This window comes from Neovison vison, chromosome 12, assembly GCF_020171115.1.
Source record: "Neovison vison isolate M4711 chromosome 12, ASM_NN_V1, whole genome shotgun sequence".
Lineage (NCBI taxonomy): Eukaryota > Metazoa > Chordata > Mammalia > Carnivora > Mustelidae > Neogale > Neogale vison.
This window is the reverse complement of record NC_058102.1, coordinates 67,615,545-67,636,800: the sequence shown is the minus strand read 5'-3', so window position 1 is coordinate 67,636,800 and position 21,256 is coordinate 67,615,545. Positions and strand designations below refer to the sequence as shown.

Sequence of the window (21,256 nt, the reverse complement as noted above, 5' to 3'; positions counted from 1 at the left end):
GCTAGGGTTTGTATGGTGAAAATGATAAGGCAAAGTAAATATTACGATCTAGAGTACTCCATTTTAGGCTGGTACTTTACATAAATGAGAAAGTTGATGATAGGTCTCCATGAAGGAAGGGAAAATTTTTGAATAGGGGGACAATATGACATACTGGAAGAAACCAGCTCTTTTTTTTTTTTTTAAAGATTTTATTTATTTATTTGTCAGAGAGAGAGGGGGAGAGAGCGAGCACAAGCAGACAGAGAGGCAGGCAGAGGCAGAGGGAGGAGCAGGCTCCCTGCCGAGCAAGGAGCCCGATGTGGGACTCGATCCCAGGACGCTGGGATCATGACCTGAGCTGAAGGCAGCTGCTTAACCAACTGAGCCACCCAGGCGTCCCGAAACCAGCTCTTTTTAAGACTGTTCTTTCCAATGTACTTTCTGATTTAGTTAAAACTCCCAAGACAGCAGAATCAGTGTTTATTCAAATGTAACAACCAGTGCACTTCCCAAGCTACGTACAAATGACCTGAAGGTTATCTACTGTTCTGGGTTGTCTGTATTCTCTCAGACTGTTCTACTAATGTGAATGCTCATAAATAACTTCAGTTGACCAAGTGACTGGTCTAGAACTGTTTACCATCTTCCATCCTGAATCAGCAGTTTGTAGTCCCCACTCAGCTCAAGCTCGAAGTGATTGTCAGTCCTTTTTATTTTCTTTTTCTTTGGAATCATAAGCACTCTTGTGCTTTTTTAGTATCCAAATAAGACTGTGAGCTGCTGAAGTGGAGGTGTGAGTCCTAGAGGCGACCGTTTTATGCTGCAGAGCCGGCATGGCTGCGACCTTCAGTGGTTTGGGGAGTGAATGGGAAGTGGAGTCCATGGTAGGGGAAGAAATGGAAACATGCAAAGTACTGGCAGATAGTGATTTTTTTGGCAGAAGACAACACTGAAGATTAGCCAGTTGCCCATAGTTTAGAAAATGAAGCCCGGATGCAGAAATATCAAGCGGCTTGCCTAACATTACACAAGTAGTTAGAACACCTGACTGTTAGTGTGGTACTTTCTTCATTACACTCTACTTCCTGTCTCTCTGCGACTGGACAGGGTAGGGAACTTGTGGCACATGAGGATAATCATGCTGTCCATTTCCCAACATGTATGGGTAGAGGTGACCCAAGACCTCCTTCTTTCCAGGTCAGGAATCATGACAGAAAAAGTGGTGGAAAGGCTCTCTCAGAATCCTTTTACCTATCTTCTTTCAACAAGGATAGAAATATCAGCATCCCGTAGCAGCAGGTAAGTCCTGGACTTCCATTTGACATAATGCCTACTTAAAGAACACATGTAATGGCAGTAGACAGAAGAGTATATACATCCCATTGATTTGCTCATTGTCTGCCTTACAGCTTCTCCATTCTGCCCCAATCCTTCTTTCATTCCACCGTTTTCCATTCCTCTAGTGAAATGATGGATGTCAAAGTACTTTATGTGTTTTACAAAGTACTGATTGTATAACATCCTTTCCAGAGACTCAGGGCATGAAAGCCAGTCAATAGACATGAAGTTGATTTCATTGGTGGAGCCCCAGAATATTGGGCATTTTTAAACAAAGAAGAATGTATGAGAATGTTTGCCATTTCTGCAGCACTCTTGGTTTGAAGGGAGAGCTGATTCTTTTAAAGGGTCGTTGATGAAGATTCCCTGGAATATAGTCATTAAATACTATACTTGAGTACCTACTATGTGACACCCAGTGGACTAGGAGGGAGAAATACAAAGACAAAAGAAACACGTACAAATTAGAAAGAAACAGGTAAGTATTACACATTATGATAACTGCTGTAATACATACCCCAGGTACCCTGACAACAAGAACGGCTGGGCATTTAAATAAGACTGGGATTAGGAGGGAAGGACAGCTTCCTGCAGAGGTTGATTTAAGTTAAGTTTTTTTTTTTTTTTTTTTTTTAAGATTTTATTTATTTATTTGACAGAGAGAGATCACAAGTAGTCAGAGAGAGAGGAGGAAGCAGGCTCCCTGCTGAGCAGAGAGCCCGACGCAGGCTCGATCCCAGCACCCTGGGATCATGAGCTGAAGGCAGGGGCTTTAACCCACTGAGCCACCCAGGCGCCCCTAAGCTAAGTTTTAAATGAAGAAGGGAAGTGAGCCATTCTGAGCAGGAGTAGAGGAGGTACTTTAGGTGGAAGGAAGAACTGTGCATAGGCATAGGGCATGGAATATGAAATAGCACCTGCTCATCAGGAAACAAGTGGCTGGTGCAAAGAGCAGAGGCTGTACGCAGAGGTGGGTGAGCTGTGAGACTTGGGAAATGAACATGGACTGGGTCAAAGAGATCTGGTGAACTAAAGAATATAGAAATCATTTTGCATGCAGTCGGGTAAACACAAGGATTTTAAGCATGTCAAATTACATTTAAACAAAAGTTGTGGGCCTTTGGACTTTTTTTATTTGGTAAAATATAGATAACATAAAAATTGCCATTTCAACCATTTTTAACGTACAATTCAGTAGCATTAGTTACAGTCACAATGTTGTACAACCATTACTACTGCCTATTTCCAAAACTTTTTTTTTTATTATCCCGACTAGAAACTCCGCATGCATTAAATAATAATATTCCATTCTTTGTTTCCTTTGGTCCCTGGTAACCTCTAGTCTACATTCTAGCTCTATGATTTTGCCTATTCTAGATATTTTACGTAAGTAGGGTCATGCATTGTTTATCCTTTTTTGTCTGGCTTATTTCACTTAACATATTTCCAAGTTTTCTGTACATTATAGCATATATCAGAAATTCATTTTTTAAAAATTTATTTATTTATTATTATTTTTTATAAACATATATTTTTATCCAGAGGGGTACAGGTCTGTGAATCGCCAGGTATACACACTTCACAGCACTCACCATAGCACATACCCTCCCCATTGTTCATAACCCCACTCCCCTCTCCCTCCCCCTCCCCCCAGCAACCCTCAGTTTGTTTTGTAAGATTAAGAGTCACTTATGGTTTGTCGCCCTCCCAATCCCATCTTGTTTCATTTATTCTTCTCCTACCCCCTAAACCCCCCGTGTTGCATCTCCACTTCCTCATATCAGGGAGATCATGTGATAGTTGTCTTTCTCCTATTGACTTATTTCACTAAGCATGATACCCTCTAGTTCCATCCACATTGTCACAAATGGCAAGATTTCATTTCTTTTGATGGCTGCATAGTATTCCATTGTGTATATATACCAGCTCTTCTTTATCCATTCATCTGTTGATGGACATCTAGGTTCTTTCTATAGTTTGGCTATTGCGGACATTGCTGCTATAAACATTTGGTGCACGTGCCCCTTCGGATCACAGTGTTTCTATCTTTTTTTTTTTTAAAGATTTTATTTATTTATTTGACAGAGAGAGATCACAAGCAGGCAGAGAGGCAGGCAGAGAGAGATAGAGAGGAGGAAGCAGGCTCCCTGCTGAGCAGAGAGACTGATGTGGGCCTCGATCCCAGGACCCTGAGATCATGACCTGAGCCGAAGGCAGCGGCTTAACCCACTGAGCCACCCAGGCGCCCACAACGTTTGTATCATTAGGGTAAATACCGTAGTGCGATTGGTGGGTCATAGGGTAGTTCTATTTTCAACTTTTTGAGGAACCTCCATGCTGTTTTCCAGTGGCTGCACCAGCTTGCATTCCCACCAACAGTGTAGGAGGGTTCCCCTTTCTCCGCATCCTCGCCAGCATCTGTCATTTCCTGACTTGTTAATTTTAGCCATTCTGACTGGTGTGAGGTGGTATCTCCTTATGGTTTTGATTTATATTTCCCTGATGCCAAGTGATGTGGAGCACTTTTTCATGTGTCTCTTGGCCATCTGGATGTCTTCTTTGCAGAAATGTCTGTTCATGTCTTCTACCCGTTTCTTGATTGGATTATTTGTTCTTTGGGTGTTGAGTTTGCTAAGTTCTTTACAGATTTTGGACACTAGCCCTTTATCTGATAGGCCATTTGCAAATATCTTCTCCCATTCTGTCAGTTGTCTTTTGGTTTTGTTAACTGTTTCCTTTGCTGTGCAAAAGCTTTTGATCTTAATGAAATCCCAATAGTTCATTTTTGCCCTTGCTTCCCTTGCCTTTGGCGATGTTCCTAGGAAGATGTTGGTGCAGCTGAGGTCGAAGAGGTTGCTGCCTGTGTTTTCCTCAAGGATTTTGATGGATTCCTTCCTCACATTGAGGTCCTTCATCCATTTTGAGTCTATTTTCTTGTGTGGTGTAAGGAAATGGTCCAATTTCATCTTTCTGCATGTGGCCGTCCAATTTTCCCAACACCATTTATTGAAGAGACTGTCTTTTTTCCATTGGACATTCTTTCCTGCTTTGTCGAAGATTAGTTGACCATAGAATTGAGGGTCTATTTCTGGGCTCACTATTCTGTTCCATTGATCTATGTGTCTGTTTTTGTGCCAGTACCATGCTGTCTTGATGATGACAGCTTTGTAATAGAGTTTGAAGTCCGGAATTGTGATGCCACGAACTTTGGCTTTCTTTTTCAATATTCCTTTGGCTATGCGAGGTCTTTTCTGGTTCCATATATATTTTAGGATTATTTGTTCCATTTCTTTAAAAAAAAAATGGGTGGGATTTTGATAGGGATTGCATTAAATGTGCAGATTGCTTTAGGTAGCATAGACATTTTCACAATATTTGTTCTTCCAATCCAGGAGCATGGAACATTTTTCCATTTCTTTGTGTCTTCCTCAATTTCTTTCATGAGTACTTTATAGTTTTCTGAGTATAGATTCTTAGCCTCTTTGGTTAGGTTTATTCCTAGGTATCTTGTAGTTTTGGGTGCAATTGTAAATGGGATTGACTCCTTAATTTCTCTTCTGTCTTGCTGTTGGTGTAGAGAAATGCAACTGATTTCTGTGCAATGATATTACATCCTGACACTTTACTAAATTCCTTTACAAGTTCTAGCAGTTTTGGAGTGGAGTCTTTTGGGTTTTCCACATATAGTATCATATCAAATGTGAAGGGTGATAGTTTGACTTCTTTGCCGATTTGGATGCCTTTAATTTCTTTTTGTTGTCTGATTGCTAAGGCGAGGACTTCTAGTACTATGTTAAATAGCAGTGGTGATAATGGACATCCCTGCTGTGTTCCTGACCTTAGCAGAAAAGCTTTCAGTTTTTCTTCATTGAGAATGATATTTGCTGTGGGTTTTTCATAGATGGCTTTAATAATATTGAGGTATCTGCTCTCTATTCCTACACTTTGAAGAGTTTTGATCAGGAAGGGATGCTGTACTTTGTCAAATGCTTTTTCAGCATCTATTGAGAGTATCATATGGTTCTTGTTCTTTCTTTTATTAATGTGTTGTATCACATTGATTGATTTGCAGATGTTGAACCAACCTTGCAGCCCTGGAATAAATCCCACTTGGTCGTGGTGAATAATCCTTTTAATGTACTGTTGAATCCTATTGGCTAGTATTTTGGTGAGAATTTTCGCATCTGTGTTCATCAAGGATATTGGTCTGTAGTTCTCTTTTTTGATGGGATCCTTGTCTGGTTTTGGGATCAAGGTGATGCTGGCCTCATAAAATGAGTTTGGAAGTTTTCCTTCCATTTCTATTTTTTGGAGCAGTTTCAGGAGAATGGGAATTAGTTCTTCTTTAAATGTTTGGTAGAATTCCCCTGGGAAGCCTTCTGGCCCTGGGCTTTTGTTTGTTTGGAGATTTTTGATGACTGTTTCAACCTCCTTACTGGTTATGGGTCTGTTCAGGTTTTCTATTTCTTCCTGGTTCAGTTGTGGTAGTTTATTTGTCTCTAGGAATGCATCCATTTCTTCCAGATTGTCAAATTTGTTGACGTAGAATTGCTCATAGTATGTTCTTATAATTGTTTGTATTTCTTTGGTGTTAGTTGTGATCTCTCCTCATTCATTCATGATTTTATTTATTTGGGTCCTTTCTCTTTTCTTTTTGATAAGTTTGACCAGGGGTTTATCAATCTTATTAATTCTTTTAAAGAACCAGCTCCTGGTTTCGCTGATTTGTTCTATTGTTTTCTTGGTTTCTATTTCATTGATTTCTGCTCTGATCTTTATTATTTCTCTTCTCCTGCTGATTTTAGGCTTTCTTTCTTGTTCTTTCTCCAGCTCCTTTAGGTGTAGGGTTAGGTTGTGTATTTGACACCTTTCTTGTTCCTTGAGAAAGGCTTATACTGCTGTATATTTTCCTCTCAGGACTGCCTTTGCTATGTCCCACAGATTTTGAACCGTTATGTTTTCATTATCATTTGTTTCCATGAAAGAAATTCATTCTTTTTATGGCTGACTTTCCATTGTATGTATATACCACATTTCTGTGACAATGTCACATTAATATCAGGTGTACAGCCTAGTCAATTTCTCTATACATTATGCTATGCTTACCACATAGCTGCAGTCTGTCACATATACCGTAATTTCAGTATCATTGACAATATTCCCAGGCTGTGCCTTTTATTCCCATGACTTATTCATTGTTTAAGTGGAAACCCATATCTCCCACACCCCTTACTATTTTGCCCATTCCTCACCCTCCTTCCCTCTGGCAGCCATTAACTCTGTATTTATAGGTCCAATTCTGCTTTTAGTTTACTCATTTGTTTTTTAGATGCTACATGAATGAAATCATATGGCTTTTATCTTTCTCAGTCTGACCATTACATTTAGCTTAATATACTGTAGGACCATCCATGTTGCAAATGGTAGGATCTCATCTTTTATATGGCTGTGGAATATTCGTGTGTGTGTGTGTGTGTGTGTGCATGCGCGCACGTGTGCGTGTATGTGTACTACTACTTCTGTCTATTGATGGACCCTTAGGTTGCTTCCATATCTTGGCTACTATAAATAATGTTGCAATAAACATAGGGGTACATGTATCTTTTATAATTAGTGGTTTGGTTTTCTTGGGTAAATACCCAGTAGTGGGATTCTTGGGTCATATGGTATTCTTGTTTTTAATTTTTCTGATAATTTTTCCATATAATTATCCATATCCATAGTGCTTTCCACAGTGGCTGTACTAATTTACAGCCTCACCACGAGGGTTTCATTTTCGGTACATCCTCTCCAACACTTGTTATTTCTCATCTCTTTGTTTTGTTATCTTGTGGTTTTGATTTGCCTTTTCCTGATGATTAGTGATTAGCATCTTCTTTTGTGTCTATTGGCCATCTGTATGTCTTTGGGAAAATGTCTATTCAGGACCTCTGCCCATTTTTAAATCAGATTGTTTGCTTTTCGGGTGTTGAGTTGTATAAGTTCTTTTTTATTTTGGATATTAGTGCCTTATTGGATATGGAATTTGAAAATATCTTCTCCTTAGTAGGTTGCCTTATTATATGAAAGCCGCACAAAAGCTTTTGATCCAATAGCTTATTTTTGCTTTTGTTTCACTTGTGTTAGAAGGAATATCTAGAAAAATATTGTTACAGCCAACATCAGAGAAATTACTGCCTGTGTTCTCTTCTAGAATTTTTATGGTTTCAGTTCTCACATATAGGTCTTTCATCCATTTTGAGTTTATTTTTGTGAAATAGTGTTAGAAAGTGTTCCAGTTTTCCCAGCACCATTTGTTGAAGAGACTTTCTTTTACCCATGGCATAGTCTTGCCTCCTTTGTCATACATTAATTGATCATGTAGTGGTGGGTTTATTTCTGGCCCTTTATTCTTTCCCTTCGATCTGTGTGTCTGTTTTTGTGCTAGTACCATAGTGTTTTGATTACTATAGCTTTGTAGCACATCTTGAAATCTGGAACTGTGATACCTTCAGTTCTACTCTTTTTCAAGATTGCTTTGGCTATTCAGGGTCTTTTGTGGTTCCAGACCCATTGCAGGATTGTTTGTTATAGTTCTGAAAAATGCTCTTGGTATTTTGATAGGGATTGCATTGAATCTTTACATTGTCTTGGATAGAAGGGACATTTTTTTAATTTAAATTCAATTGACCAACATATAGTCCATCGTTAGTTTTTGATGTAATGTTCAATGATTCATTCATTGCATATAACAATGTTAATTCCATGAACACAGAGTATCTTTCCATTTATTTGTGTCTCCTTTAGTTTCTTTCATCAAAGTCTTACAGTTTCCAGAGCACCCATCTCTCACCACCTTGGTTAAGTTTATTCCTAGGTATTTTAGTCTTTCTGGTGAAAATGTAAATGGGAGTGTTCACTTAAAATCTCTTTCTGCTAGTTTTTTATTAGTGTATAAAAATGCAAAAAAAATGCAGTGAATTTCAGTATATTAATTTTGCATCCTGCAACTTTACTGAATTTACTAGTTTTAATACTTTTTTGATGCAGTCTTTGGGGTTTCCTATATGTAGAATCATGTCTGCAAATAGTGACGGTTTCACTTCTTCCTTACTGATATGATTGCCTCTTATTTCTTTTTCTAGTCTGATTGCTCTGACTAGGACTTCCAACACCATCTTGAATAAAAGTGGTGAGTGGACATCCTTGTGTTGTCCCTGATCTTAGTGGAAAATCTCTTAGTCCTTCATCACTGAGTATGATGTTGACTGTAGTTTTTTCACCTATGGCCTATATTATGTTGAGATATGTTCCCTCTAAACCCACTTTGTTGAGAATTTTTATCATGAGTCGGTGTTCAATTTTGTCAAATACTTTTTTAAAAAATCTATTGAGAAAATCATGATTTTTTTTTAAAGATTTATTTATTTTAGAGAAATTGAGAGTATTAGCAGGGGGGAGAGGCAAAGTGAGAGGGAGACAAGCAGAGTCCCCACCGAGCAGGGAATCCTACATGGAGCTTGATCCAGGACCCTGAGATCATGATCTGAGCCAAAACCAAGAGTCGGATGTTTAACTGACTTAGGCACCCAGTTGCCTTGAGAAGATTATGATTTTTATTCTTCATTTTGTTGATATGGTATATCATGTTGGTCAATTTGCAAATATTGACCCATCCTTGCATCCCCAGAATAAATCTGTTTGAATATATCATGCCACTTTCTTTCGACCTACAAAGTTTCTGCTGAAAACTTGGCTGATAGCCTCACAGGGTTTTTCTTGTAGGTTAATTTTTGCTTCTCTCTTGCTACCTTTAAAAATCTCTTTGTATATTTATTTTTTAAGTAGGCTCTATGTCTAATGTGGGGTTTGAACTCAAGACCCTAAGATCAAGAGAACTCTGTGCTTCTTGAAACTAGATATCTATTTCCTTCCCTATGTTAGGGAAATTTTCACCTATTACTTCTTCAAATACATATTTTCCTTTCTCTCTTGCTGCTGCTTCTAGGTTCCCTGTAATGGGAATGTTTTTTCACTTACTGCTGTCTAATCCATCCATCTAATCTGTCCATCTCTTAATCAACCTTCGTTTGTTTATTATTTTCTCCTTCTGTCATTCAGCTTGTGTGCTTTTCATTAACCTGTTTTTCCTTATCGCTGATATATTCTGCATCCTCTAATCTACTATTGATTCTCTCTAAGGTATTTTTTATTTCAGTTACTGTATTATTCAGCTCTGATTGGTTCTTTTTTACATTTTTTAATTATTGAAGGTCTCACTGTGAAGTTCACTCACTGTTTTCTCCAGCCTAGTGAGCAGCTTTATGATCATTACTTTAAATTCTTTATCAGGCATATTGTTTATCTCCATTTCATTTAGCTCCTTTCTCTGAGGTTTTGTCTTGTTTTTTCTTTTGGAGCATATTTCTCTCTCCCCATTTTGCCTGCCTGACTCCCCATGTTTGTTTCTATGAATTAAGCAGAATAACAACTTCTGAATTTGAAGGAAGGCTTGGTGCACTTAGCGACTTTCATGGCTGGAGATGTGGCAGGCATGGGTTGGGTGTCTCAGGACTCTCCACATAGTAGGCACTGTGGCAGGATAGCTGAAGTGGGTCCAGGTCAGTGTGGTCCCTGGGCCTTCCTGCAGCAGGTGCCCTGGCAGGATAGTTAAAGCTAGAGTGGGTGCATGTCGGGGTGTCCTGAGGCTCTACACCCAGAGGGAACCTTGGCAGTGTAGCTGATGCTGACGTGAGTATTATTCAGGGTATCCTGGAGCTCTCCACACAGAAGGCTCTCCACACACCTGGCAAGACAGATGAAGCTGAAGTGGGTGTATGCTAAGGGATTCCAGGGCTCTCTGTGGAGTGGGCGCCCTGTCCCAACTGTGTGTTGCAAAGTTCCAGGTTCTATACACTGAGGGCACTCTGGAAGGATGGCTGAGGTGAAGGGAAGCTGGGATTTCTGGGGTACTATTTGCAGGGGGTGCCCCAGTGGAGTGGCTGGAGCTGAAGCAGTGTATAGACCAGGAGACCCTTGAGTTCTTTGTACAGAAGGTGTCCTGGTAGGATATCTGAAGTGGGTGCAAACAGGTATGTTCTAAGACTCTCTGTAGAGATAGTGCCTTGGAGCGGTGTCAGCTGGAGCTGAGGCAGGGTACATGCCTGCCAGGGAGGGGTTCTGGGGTACTCTGCACAGGGGTTGCCATATATCACATTTTGTTTATCCATTCATATGCTAAATATCCATTTAGGTAGTTCCTATCTTTTGGCTACTGTGAATAATGCTGTTATGAATGCTGATGTACCAGTATGTGTTTGGGTCCTTGCTTTAAGTTCTTTTTGGTATATACTCAGGAGACTTTCTGGGTCATATGGTAATCCTATGTTTAGTTTTTGAGGAATCACAAAAATTGTTTTTGACAGTGGCTGTACCCACCAGCATTACATTTACATTACACCAGCATATACGTTCCCACCAGCAATGTGTGAAGGATGCAGTTTCTCCATATTGCTGATGTTTGTTATTGTCCATTTTTAAAAAGAATATAGCGGGACGCCTGGGTGGCTCAGTTGGTTAAGCAGCTGCCTTTGGCTCAGGTCATGATCCCAGCGTCCTGGGATCGAGTCCCACATCGGGCTCCTTGCTCGGCAGGGAGCCTGCTTCTCCCTCTGCCTCTGCCTGCCTCTCTGTCTGCCTGTGCTCGCTCTCTCTCCCTCTCTCTCTCTGACAAATAAATAAATAAAATCTTTAAAAAAAAAAAAAAAGAATATAGCTATCCTACCAGGTGGGAAGTGGTACAGACTTCTATGTTCAAAGAATCACTTGGGAAACAACATGGAGGATGGGCTGAAGGGGGGAAACCCAGGAGGCAGAGAAAATAGCTGAGAAGTTTTGCCAGGGATTGTTTTCTGAGCATTGGTCTAAGAGAGTAAGGTCCTGGACAGCAGGGCATGGAAAGGGAAGGGCATGTTATGAGAAGTTTAAAAGAGAATTCATGATTGTTGGTTAAGGAGAGCAGGAATACAGGAAGCGTCCAAATTTTCTGACTTGGTTACCTATTTGGAGGATGTTATATGCTGAGATCAAGGGATAGATGGTGAATTCAGTTTTGGACACAATGATAGCATGGTAATTCTCAGTTCTTCAACCAGGCAGTTGAATTATGAGGACCTGGTGCTTAGGGGTGACACCTGGTCTGGAGATAGAGATTCACACATTTCTAATGTTCAGGAAGCCATTGCAGTGATTGGCATGGATGCGCGGTCATTGGGGGAAGTGTAGAGAGTGGGAAGATTTGGGGACTGAGGATATACTCTGGTGGGACTCAGGCCTAAGCACTGTAAAATGAGGAAGGAAATCCTACCCCAAATGTGAGAAGACATGGCTCTGAAGTAGGGTAGTATCTCAGAAACCAAAGGAAGAAGGTTTTAAAAAGAGGAAGGCATGAAAAGGAGCAAATCTGGAGAATGTTTTGATTGCATTTGCACTTACCTAGGTTTATGCTGCAAACAAGAAATGAATTGTTTGGCTAATATATGATCGTGCCTTTTCTCTGTTCTACCAGGGACCATTAAATAATAGTATGTTTGGATTTCATAAGTACAGTAGGTTTGGATTTCACCATTTCTTTAGAGTTTTTTTTTTCTCCTTTGTAGTTCAGTTGACACTGTTAGATTTGTGTGTGCAACACACAAATTCCACAAAGGACTCAGTGCTCACTATGATATATGTACTTACCATCTATCAGGATATAATGTTATTACAATATTTTTGACTATACTTCCTATGCTATACTTTACATTCCTGTGATTTATTTTTTATTTTTTTAAGATTCTATTTATTTATTTGACAGAGATCACAAGTAGGCAGAGAGGCAGGCAGAGAGAGAGAGGAGGATTATGCGGGGCTCGATCCCAGGACGCTGGGATTATGACCTGAGCCAAAGGCAGAGGCTTTAACCCACCGAGCCACCCAGGTTCCCCTCCTGTGACTTATTTATAACTGGAATTTTGCACCTCTTAATTCCCTTCACCTATTTTGCCCATCCCCTCATCTACCTCCCCTCTAGCAATCACCAGTTTGGTCTCTGTATTTAAGAGTCTATTTTTGTTTGTTCTGATACATTTGGAAATAATATTTTTTAAAATATGCATTTTTAAAAACTACTCAGCCTGCATCATTTTTTAACGTGGAATACGTTCCACCATTAGTATATTCTGCTATAGTAGTGGTCTGGTGGTAACTACACGTCTTACATATACACACACACACGTGTATATATACATATATAGCCCCACACACATATATACATTTGGCATATTCTGCTAGGGAATATACTACTGTGACTATTAATATTATTGCCAAGTGACCGGAGTTTCCAATTTTCAATGATATTTTTAATTAAAAAATAAATTTTAACAAAGTAAATTCCTTTTCATTCACTTTTAGGCTATTTTAATATCCTCACTACAAAATTTTTGGTGGAGCCAATTGTCTAAAAATTATTCTATTTAATATTATTCATCTGAAAATTATATTTCTCAGGACTCACACAAGATAATTTTTGTTCATTGTCACAAGTTAACAGTTTTCATTGCCCTGATGGGGAGGAGGGGCCTGTGAGCCTCAGGAGGAGAACCACCACCACCACTTGTGTCCACAGTAATAATCATTTCCAGTCATTAGGAGCTCAGGGTAGCATTTAACTAAGACTTAATAGGATTTAGGATGTAGGATGATAGTACTTAATCTCACATTCATTTTCTTTCAAGAATGACATAAAAGCTGTCTCATGTAGTTTGACACTTTATCCTGCTTTTTTGTAGAATGGAAGATGGTGAACAACAAGTAAAAGCGAAGTCCTTCAGGTACACTGAACCGTTGAGATTGGTAGATGGTGGGTGGAAAATGTTGCAGATGCAAACCTTTAGCCAAAGTAAAAGGTGACGCCAAGATAGAATTAATTCATGAATATTAGGTTTTTCTCATTCCATATACTCTGAGAAGTGGTGAATGTCAAGTACCTGTTTCCTTTTCTATCTACTGGAATAACATTTGTCTTAATGTGCCTTTAAATTTTTCTTAGAGGGACTGTTTATTCTTTAAGCACTAGAGCAAAGCTGATTTATGCTGTAAAGAAATCCCAGTTACTTCTGAGGAGCATCTGATTGTTAGTCTTTGTCAATTGTTTCAACATATTCTCAGCATCAACAAAAATTTTTCTATATCTGGCAACATGGCCAGATCTCAGTTTTGCTTTTTCTTCATTTATTCTGGTTTTGTATCTAATTTACAAAACACTGACAGGGATCAAAGTGGCAGTAAGAGTATGCAGAATTAAGAGCCAGACCCCTGCCACTAAATTATCAGACAACCAGCCTCTGGTAAATAGGTCTTTCCCTAGTACAGTCTTCCAGAAATCTTTTAGGTGCATCTCCTTCAAAAACTAGCTATTTTGCCTTCTTCTGGGTTTCCTAGCTCCTGCCATCATCATTCATTGTTCTCCACAGGGACTTGCTCCCACATGTTCTCAACTTTCTCTAACCCCTACCACAGAGACAGAAGACCGCATCTGCTGTACATTTCTGGAAAGAGGCATCTCTGCCCATTGTTGGTGTCTGTGCTACTGGGTAATACTGGTAGAAATGAGAGGTGATAATTCTAGCAGGAGGATAACTCTAACATTCTTCTAAACATAAAATTTTAATCTAAAAATTGTTCCTGAATGGATTAAAGCATGAGTATATAACTAAATTTAATGTGAACATACATATAATTTGAATTCTATCCAGTTCACTCAAAAGTACTTATTTTGTTCCAGGAGTAGTGTGACCCAAGGGTGAATGGTTGGGTGGGAAGGGGAATATTATCTCCATCGGTTTTCATTAGTGTTCTCCTGTCCCCCACTCTCTTATGTGGAAAAATTAAACTTTCTTTTGTCTAATTTAAACTTCCCATAAAGACAGGTCAGAGCAAGTCTCCTCCTTCTTTCCCATCAGATTGTCCTTTTTAAACTCTTCTTATGTGGAAATTCTCGAAACGCCACAATCTGACTGTTGTAGGAGAAACAGACAGATGTTTACAGTTAAGTGTGAAGAGTAAAAGCCTAACTCAAACGTAAAATGTAAATGTAAGATATACAATTTCCCCCTACATTTTACCATCCATGAAAAAGGTCTTACTCAATGGCCCCTTCCTGTTAATAGGCAATGTTTTTCTTTCCTTGTGACGTATTAAATAATACTGAATTTCCAGCAGACGGTGACTTAGGTCTGGTGACATGGTAGAAGGATAGAAGACATAGAGGCAGCTGAGAGAGGAAAGGGATTCATCATGTAGTAGTCACAGACAGTTTCCCGGAAGAATAGCTGAGGTGGGTTTTGAAGAAGGAAGAGGATTTTTCCAAGAACATAGAAAGGAAGGACATTATAAGCTTAGCAAAGAGCGAGTCAGAGGAGATGTGAGGTGACTTGGCATGTGTGAGGACCAGAAGGTTGTTTGGCATTGCTGTGGAGTAACACGTGGAGATGGAGACATGGACCTGGAAATGAGGGCGCAAACCAGGTCATGGAGAACCTTGGGATGTCATGAGGGAGTTTGGCTCTTCCTCTTAGGCAGTGGAAATATATTTTAGCAGTTTGATGCAATGGAATTAGATGACTTCATTTGTTTTAGAATGATAATTCTGGAAGTTGGGGTTCATGTAGACTGAAAGGGGAAGACACTGGAAGTATAGCAGGTTAAAAGGCTTTTGGGGGTAGTACAATGAGCTGTCACCTCATGAATTAAGGTGGTGACACAGTGCATGGGGAGGAAGAGACCTATATAAGAACCATTTTAAGAACCAGAACCTATAGGAGTTTTTGATTATTTGGCTCTTCAGAGTGAAGAAGGAAGAAGGGTCTAGAATGAGCCTAGTGGTATCAGCAACCAAGATAAATTCTACAAGAGTAAGTCAAGGGTAATGGAGGAAGGAGATATAAAATGGGGGTAAATTGTAAAGAATATATTCAGTATGGGCTTACCTGAGGTTTAAGGCACTTATGAATCATTTAAGTGTGTAGTTCAAGTTCTGAAGGTCAGGAATGGGGTGAAGTATGAACGAGTTAGAGATTTAATAGTAGCTTAGGAACCACTGTAAAGCCTCTGAGAGAAGGAGCTATGTCAGGGTGAAGTTGTAAGGTGAGGAAAGAGTAGAGCCAACTGGGGGATCTTGGGGCACTGCTTTTAAGGAAAGAGGAAGAGCTGGTAAAGAGACAAGGGGACTGAGTGGAGCAGGGAGGACAGCGGAGCAGGGGAGGGTCACAGGAGCCAGCGGAAGAATAAGGAATGTCAGTACCGTCAAATTCAAGGCAGAGATCAGCAAGGCCTTGCATAATATAAGGATGACCTCTGCTAGAAATAGTGTCTGTGGGGCAGGCAGGGTTTGCTGAAGGTTGATTTTAATAGATGGGTGGAAAGGTGCCTGCTTGAGAAGAGAAAAGAGCGGAGATGGTGGGGCGCCTGGGTGGCTCAGTGGGTTAAAGCCTCTGCCTTCGGCTTGGGTCATGATCCCAGGGTTCTGGGATCAAGCCCCGCATCGGGCTCTCTGCTCAGCAGGGAGCCTGCTTCCTCCTCTCTCTCTCTGCCTCTCTGCCTACTTGTAGATCTCTGCCTGTCAAATAAATAAATTAAAAAAAAAAAAAAAGAGCAGAGATGGTGTTCATCCAGGAAGCTGGCTGAAAAGGGAAGATAGTAGCAAGGTAAAAACCCCTCAGAGGGGGATAAGGTGGGAGTTTTTTTTCCCCAAAGAGAGAGACCTGCACATATTTGCAACCCCATGGGAAGCTGCAGAAGCGAATACCAGAGAGCAGTGATCTGTAGTGAAAGGAAGAGCTGGGTAGCCTTCTAAGACTGAGGGAATTTCTAAAACTACTCCTGTAGCCCTCAGACACATCTTAGTTCTTAAAGGTTTCTGGAAATAAGATAGGGAGGAAGGAGCAGGGGTAGTTGGTTGGATGAGAGATGAGCACCGTTTTGGTGCTCAGCAGCTCCCTCTTCTTCCCTGAACCGGGAGTGCAGGGCCAGAGTTGGGAGCAAGGAGGGTGTGCTCGCTGGCCTCCTCAGGCTCCAGTCAGCGCCTCCGTGGTAACTGTGGGTCTGCTCATTGTTAAAAATAAAGGAGGTTCTTTTCCTTCTTAGAGAAGCTCATAGCCAAACCGAAAAGCGGAGGAGAGATAAAATGAATAACCTGATTGAAGAACTGTCAGCAATGATCCCTCAGTGCAATCCCATGGCACGGAAACTGGACAAGCTCACAGTGTTAAGAATGGCTGTCCAACACTTGAAATCTTTAAAAGGTGAGTTTGGAAATGGCTTCTGCACTTGGATTTGTTGTTGCTGTTGTTTTTAAAGATTTTTTTAAAGATTTTGTGAAATTATAAAATGTTAAAGATTTTATAAAAATGTATTTATTTGAGAGATAGTGACATGGTGATAGTGAGCAGGAGGGAGGGAGGAGAGGGAGAAGCAGGCTCCCCACTGAGCAGGGAGCCTAATCCCAGGACCTTGGGATCATGATCTGAGCCAAAGGCAGACACTGAACTGACTGAGCCACACAGGTTCCCCCGCACTTGGATTTGTGAAGTCCATCTTGTAATTGAGATCCCGGATTCATTTTTGTGGTCGTTGGCTCCTGAAATTCTATACAGGTGTGTCTTCAGCTTTATAGGCATCAGTTTGTTTACAGGCATCAATTTTGATGCTCACATTCTATATGTGGAGAGAATACTAATCTGGGTATTGAAAATCTTGGTTTCACTAAAAGCTTTATTTTAAATGCACACAGTGTGTCTTTCCATTTGTGTCATATTCAGTGTCTTTCATTGTCTAAGACATCTTCAACATCTTAAGAGTTTTCAGAGTATAATCCTTCCACTGCCTTGGTAAAATTTATTCCTAGGTGCTTTATTCTTTTTGATGCAATGGTAAATATAATTGTTTCTTAATTTCTCTTCCTGCTAGTTTGTTAATAATGTGTAGAAATGCAATGGATTTCTGTATGTTGATTTTGTATTCTGTAACTTTACTGGATTCATTTATTGTAGTTTTTTGGTGGAGTCTTTAGGATTTTCTGTATGTAGTATTTTCTCATCTGCATATAGTGAGAGTTCTACTCCTTCCTTACCGATCTGGATGTCTCTTATTTTTCTTATCTGATTCCTATGGCTAGGACTTCCAGTACTATGTTGAATAAAAGTAGTGAGAGTGGACACCCTTGTCTTGTTCCTGATCTCAGAGGAAAACCTTTCAGTTTTTCACCACGAAGGATGAAGCTAGCTCTGGGTTTGTCACTTAGAGCGTTTATACTATCTTGTTCCCTCTGTACCCACTTTGTTGAGTTTTTCTGAATGTCGAATTTGTCAAATGCTTTTCCTGCACCTGTTGAGGTGATCATATAATTTTTATCTTTCATTTTATAATGTGTGTTATGTTGATTGATTTGCAAATACTGAATCATTCTTGCATCTCCGGAACAAATCCCACTTGATCATGGAGAATGATCCTTTTAATGTATTGTTAAATTTGGTATGGAAATATTTTGTTGAGGATTTTTGTGTTCATCAGGGATATTGGTCTGTAATTTTATTTTGTAGTGTCTGTTTTTGGTATCCGAGTAATGCTGGCATCGTAGAATGAATTTGGCTGTTTTCCTTTCTCTTCTATATTTTGGAATGATTTGAGAAGGGGAGGTATTAACTCTTCTTTAAATGTTTGGTAAATTTCACCTATGAAGCCTTCTGGCCCTAAACTTTTGGTTATTGAGAGTTCTTTGATTACTGGTGCAACTTCATTGCTGGTAACCAGTTTGTTCAGATTCTTTCTTCCTGATTTAGTTTTGGGAGATTGTAGATTTCTAGAAATTTACCCATTTCTTCTAGTTTGTCTAATTTTTTTGCATAATTTTTGTAGTAGTCTTTTTTTAATTCTCTGCATTTTCATAGTGTCAGTTTTAACTTCTCTGGCATTTCTGATTTTGATGAATCTGGCTAAAGTTTTAACAGTTTTATGTCTCAGTTTCATTTATTTCCACTCTGATCTTTGTTGTTTTCTTCCTTTTACTGACTGGATTTTGTTTGTTCTTTTTCTAGCTCCTTTTAGGTATAAAGTTAGGTTGTTTGAGATTTTTCTTCTTTCTTGAGGTGAGTCTATATCACTATAAATTTCCCTCTCAGAATTGCTTTTGCTGCATCCAAGAGATTTTGAACCATTGTCTCTAATTTCATTTGTCTTCATGTATTTTTTCCTTTCTTCTATGACTTCTTTGCTGATGCATTGGTTGTTTAGTAGCATGGTTTTTTTTTTTTTTTTTTTTGGCCTTGATACATTTGGGATTTGGGGTTTTTTTGGGGGGAGGATTGATTCCATTTCACTGTTGTACTCAGAAAAGATGTTTGATTTCAGTTGTCTTTCTTTTAAATTTCTATCTTCTTGTGATCTGTTCTGGGTAATGTTTCATATGCATTTGAATGTATATTCTCTTGTTTTTGGATGGGATGTTTTGTGTATGTAGATCTGTTAAGCCCATCTTTTGTAATTGGTCATTTGAAGCCATTGTTTCCTTCTTTTCTATCCATTCTATCCATTGACCTATTAGGGTGTTAATGTCCCCTACTATTATTGTATCACTGTTAACTTCTCCCTTGATGTCTGTTAATGCTTGCCTTATATATTTAGGTGCACCTGTGTTTGATGCATATTTACAATTATGATCTCCTCTTTTGAATAAATCCCTTTACTATTATTATGTAATAGCCTTCTTTGTCTCTTGTTACAATGTTTTGGAGTCTATTTTGTTGATATAATTGTCGCTACCCCATCTTTTTTTTTTTTTTTTTAAGATTTTATTTATTTATTTGACAGAGAGATCACAGGCAGGGAGGCAGGCACAGAAAGGAGGAAGCAGGCTCTCCACAGAGCAGAGAGCCCGATGCTGGGATCATGACCTGAGCCGAAGGCAGAGGCTTTAACCCACTGAGCCACCCAGGCGCCCCGCAACCCCATTTTGGTTTTGCTTTCATTTGCATGGAATATCTTTTTCCAGTCCTTCATTTCCAGCCTGTGTCTTTAGTGCTGAAGTGAGTCTCTTGGGGGCAGCATGTAGTTGGGTCTTGTTTTGTTATCCACTGTTATCCAAAAATCACCCTGTGATTTTTTATTAAATGTGATCCTCCAAAATAATTATTGATAGGTGCATATGGTCATTTTAAAAATCGTTTCCTGTTTATTTTTGTAGTTCTTCTCCATTCCCTCCTTCTTTTGATCCCTTCCCTTGTGATTTGAGGACTTTCTTTAGTGTTATGCATGGATTTCTTTCTCTTTGTTTTTTTTTCCTGTATGTATTATAGGCTTTTGGTTGTACTAACCATGAATTTCATATATAACATCCTAAGTATGTAGCAACGTATACCAAGTTGATGGTCTCTTAACTTCGACCACATTCTAAAAGCACTACATTTGTATTCCCCCTTTCCACATTTTATACACATGTGGTCACATTTTATACCTTCTTACTTTATGTATTCCTTGACAAAGTTTTTGCAGATTCCATTTTACTACTTTTGTCTTTTAACAGTCATACTAGCTTTATAAGTGGTTCATCCACCACCTTTACTCAGTTTTTACCACGGAAATATTTTTCTTGCATAATTTTCTTGTCTTGGCCTTTTCTTCTCTGCTTAAGAAGTCCCTTTCACAAAAAATACTTTAAATCACCTTCCTTAGGTTTCCACATGCAGAATGGTGGCTGCCGTACTCTAGCTGGCTATGTGCAAATCTGGAGGGCAGGCAGTGAGGAAAGAAAGCACAGCCTTGATCCCCTCTGATGCCAAGCAGAACAGTGCAAGTGTGAGGATACTGCTTGGCAGGATCTTTGCAGGAGTGTGATGGGAGGTCTCATTTTCATAACCATCCATTGTGAAACAGGATTCCCTTTTACCCACAACTGGATCTTGCATAAGTTGTATGCAATATTTCCCTTAAATCTTTTAGCAGTGAACATTTGCAGGCCCCACTGAGGTCATTTGATTGCAACTCTAAAATTACCCAACCATTTTCACATTCGCAATGCCTGGAGGGAGGAGAACCTAAGGAGAAAAGTCATGAATCCATCAACTAATTCAACAAACAGGCACTGAGCATCATGTAGGTTCCTGTCTGTGCTGGGAACTTAAAAAGGAAGGAACAAGATCTCTGAGCTCTTGGGGTTCATGGCAGGCGAAGGAGACAGACCCAGGCAGAGATCATTATAACCCAGGGTGATAAATGCTACAGCGGAAGTAGGAGTGGGAGGAGGAGCAAGAGAAGCTCAGTAGGGAGGACGGACTGTCCTTCCTTACACCAGAGCACAGGTTTTTGCCAGTGGCCTTTCTGAGGTGCTCAAGGGCTCATCACACACCCTGAGCAGACCCTTTAGTCAGTGCTGCCCATGAGTAAGAGGACTTCAGGCAACTGGGTCTGCCTGCCTTCCAGTGCCCTTACTGGAGTAGATCACCCAACTTGCTCCACAGAAACCTGGACCCCACATCATCAGAGGGCTGCCTGCGGAGCATGTTGTTTTGGTCCCTACATAATTAGTTTAAAGACAAATAGATTGTGAAGTGAATTTTTGCACTACATGCTTTAAATAGTGCTTCTCAAATTATCTGGGTGAAGGACAAGTGTTAACCACCCCACCCATTACAAAGTACAGCTAAATCCTGGAAAAATGCTCATGGGCTGGGGTGCCCCAACAATGTCACATTTCCATAAAAGTATCTAAAATTGCTTTCTTTAAAAAGGATTTATTTATTTGACACACAGAGAGAGTGAGAGCAGGCATGTGCACAAGCAGGGGGAGCAGGAGAAGAAGCAGGCTCCCCGCTGAGCAGGGAGCCTGATGTGGGCTGGATCCCAGGACCTTAAGATTATGACCTGA

General features: G+C 39.8%; 1 protein-coding gene across 4 annotated transcripts in view; it reads left to right on the top strand.

Moving 5' to 3' along the window:
• The window catches only part of ARNTL2 (aryl hydrocarbon receptor nuclear translocator like 2), a 106,713-nt gene that overhangs the window by 40,181 nt on the left and 45,276 nt on the right, over nt 1-21,256 (top strand). For 2 of the 4 annotated variants that reach the window (XM_044228518.1, XM_044228516.1), the window contains exons 3-5: nt 1,180-1,281; nt 13,128-13,169; nt 16,483-16,640. In XM_044228518.1, the coding sequence (XP_044084453.1) occupies nt 1,180-1,281; nt 13,128-13,169; nt 16,483-16,640 (302 nt within the window). The remainder of the gene's footprint in view (nt 1-1,179; nt 1,282-13,127; nt 13,170-16,482; nt 16,641-21,256) is intronic. The other 2 variants (XM_044228517.1, XM_044228519.1) reach the window with 2 other exon arrangements.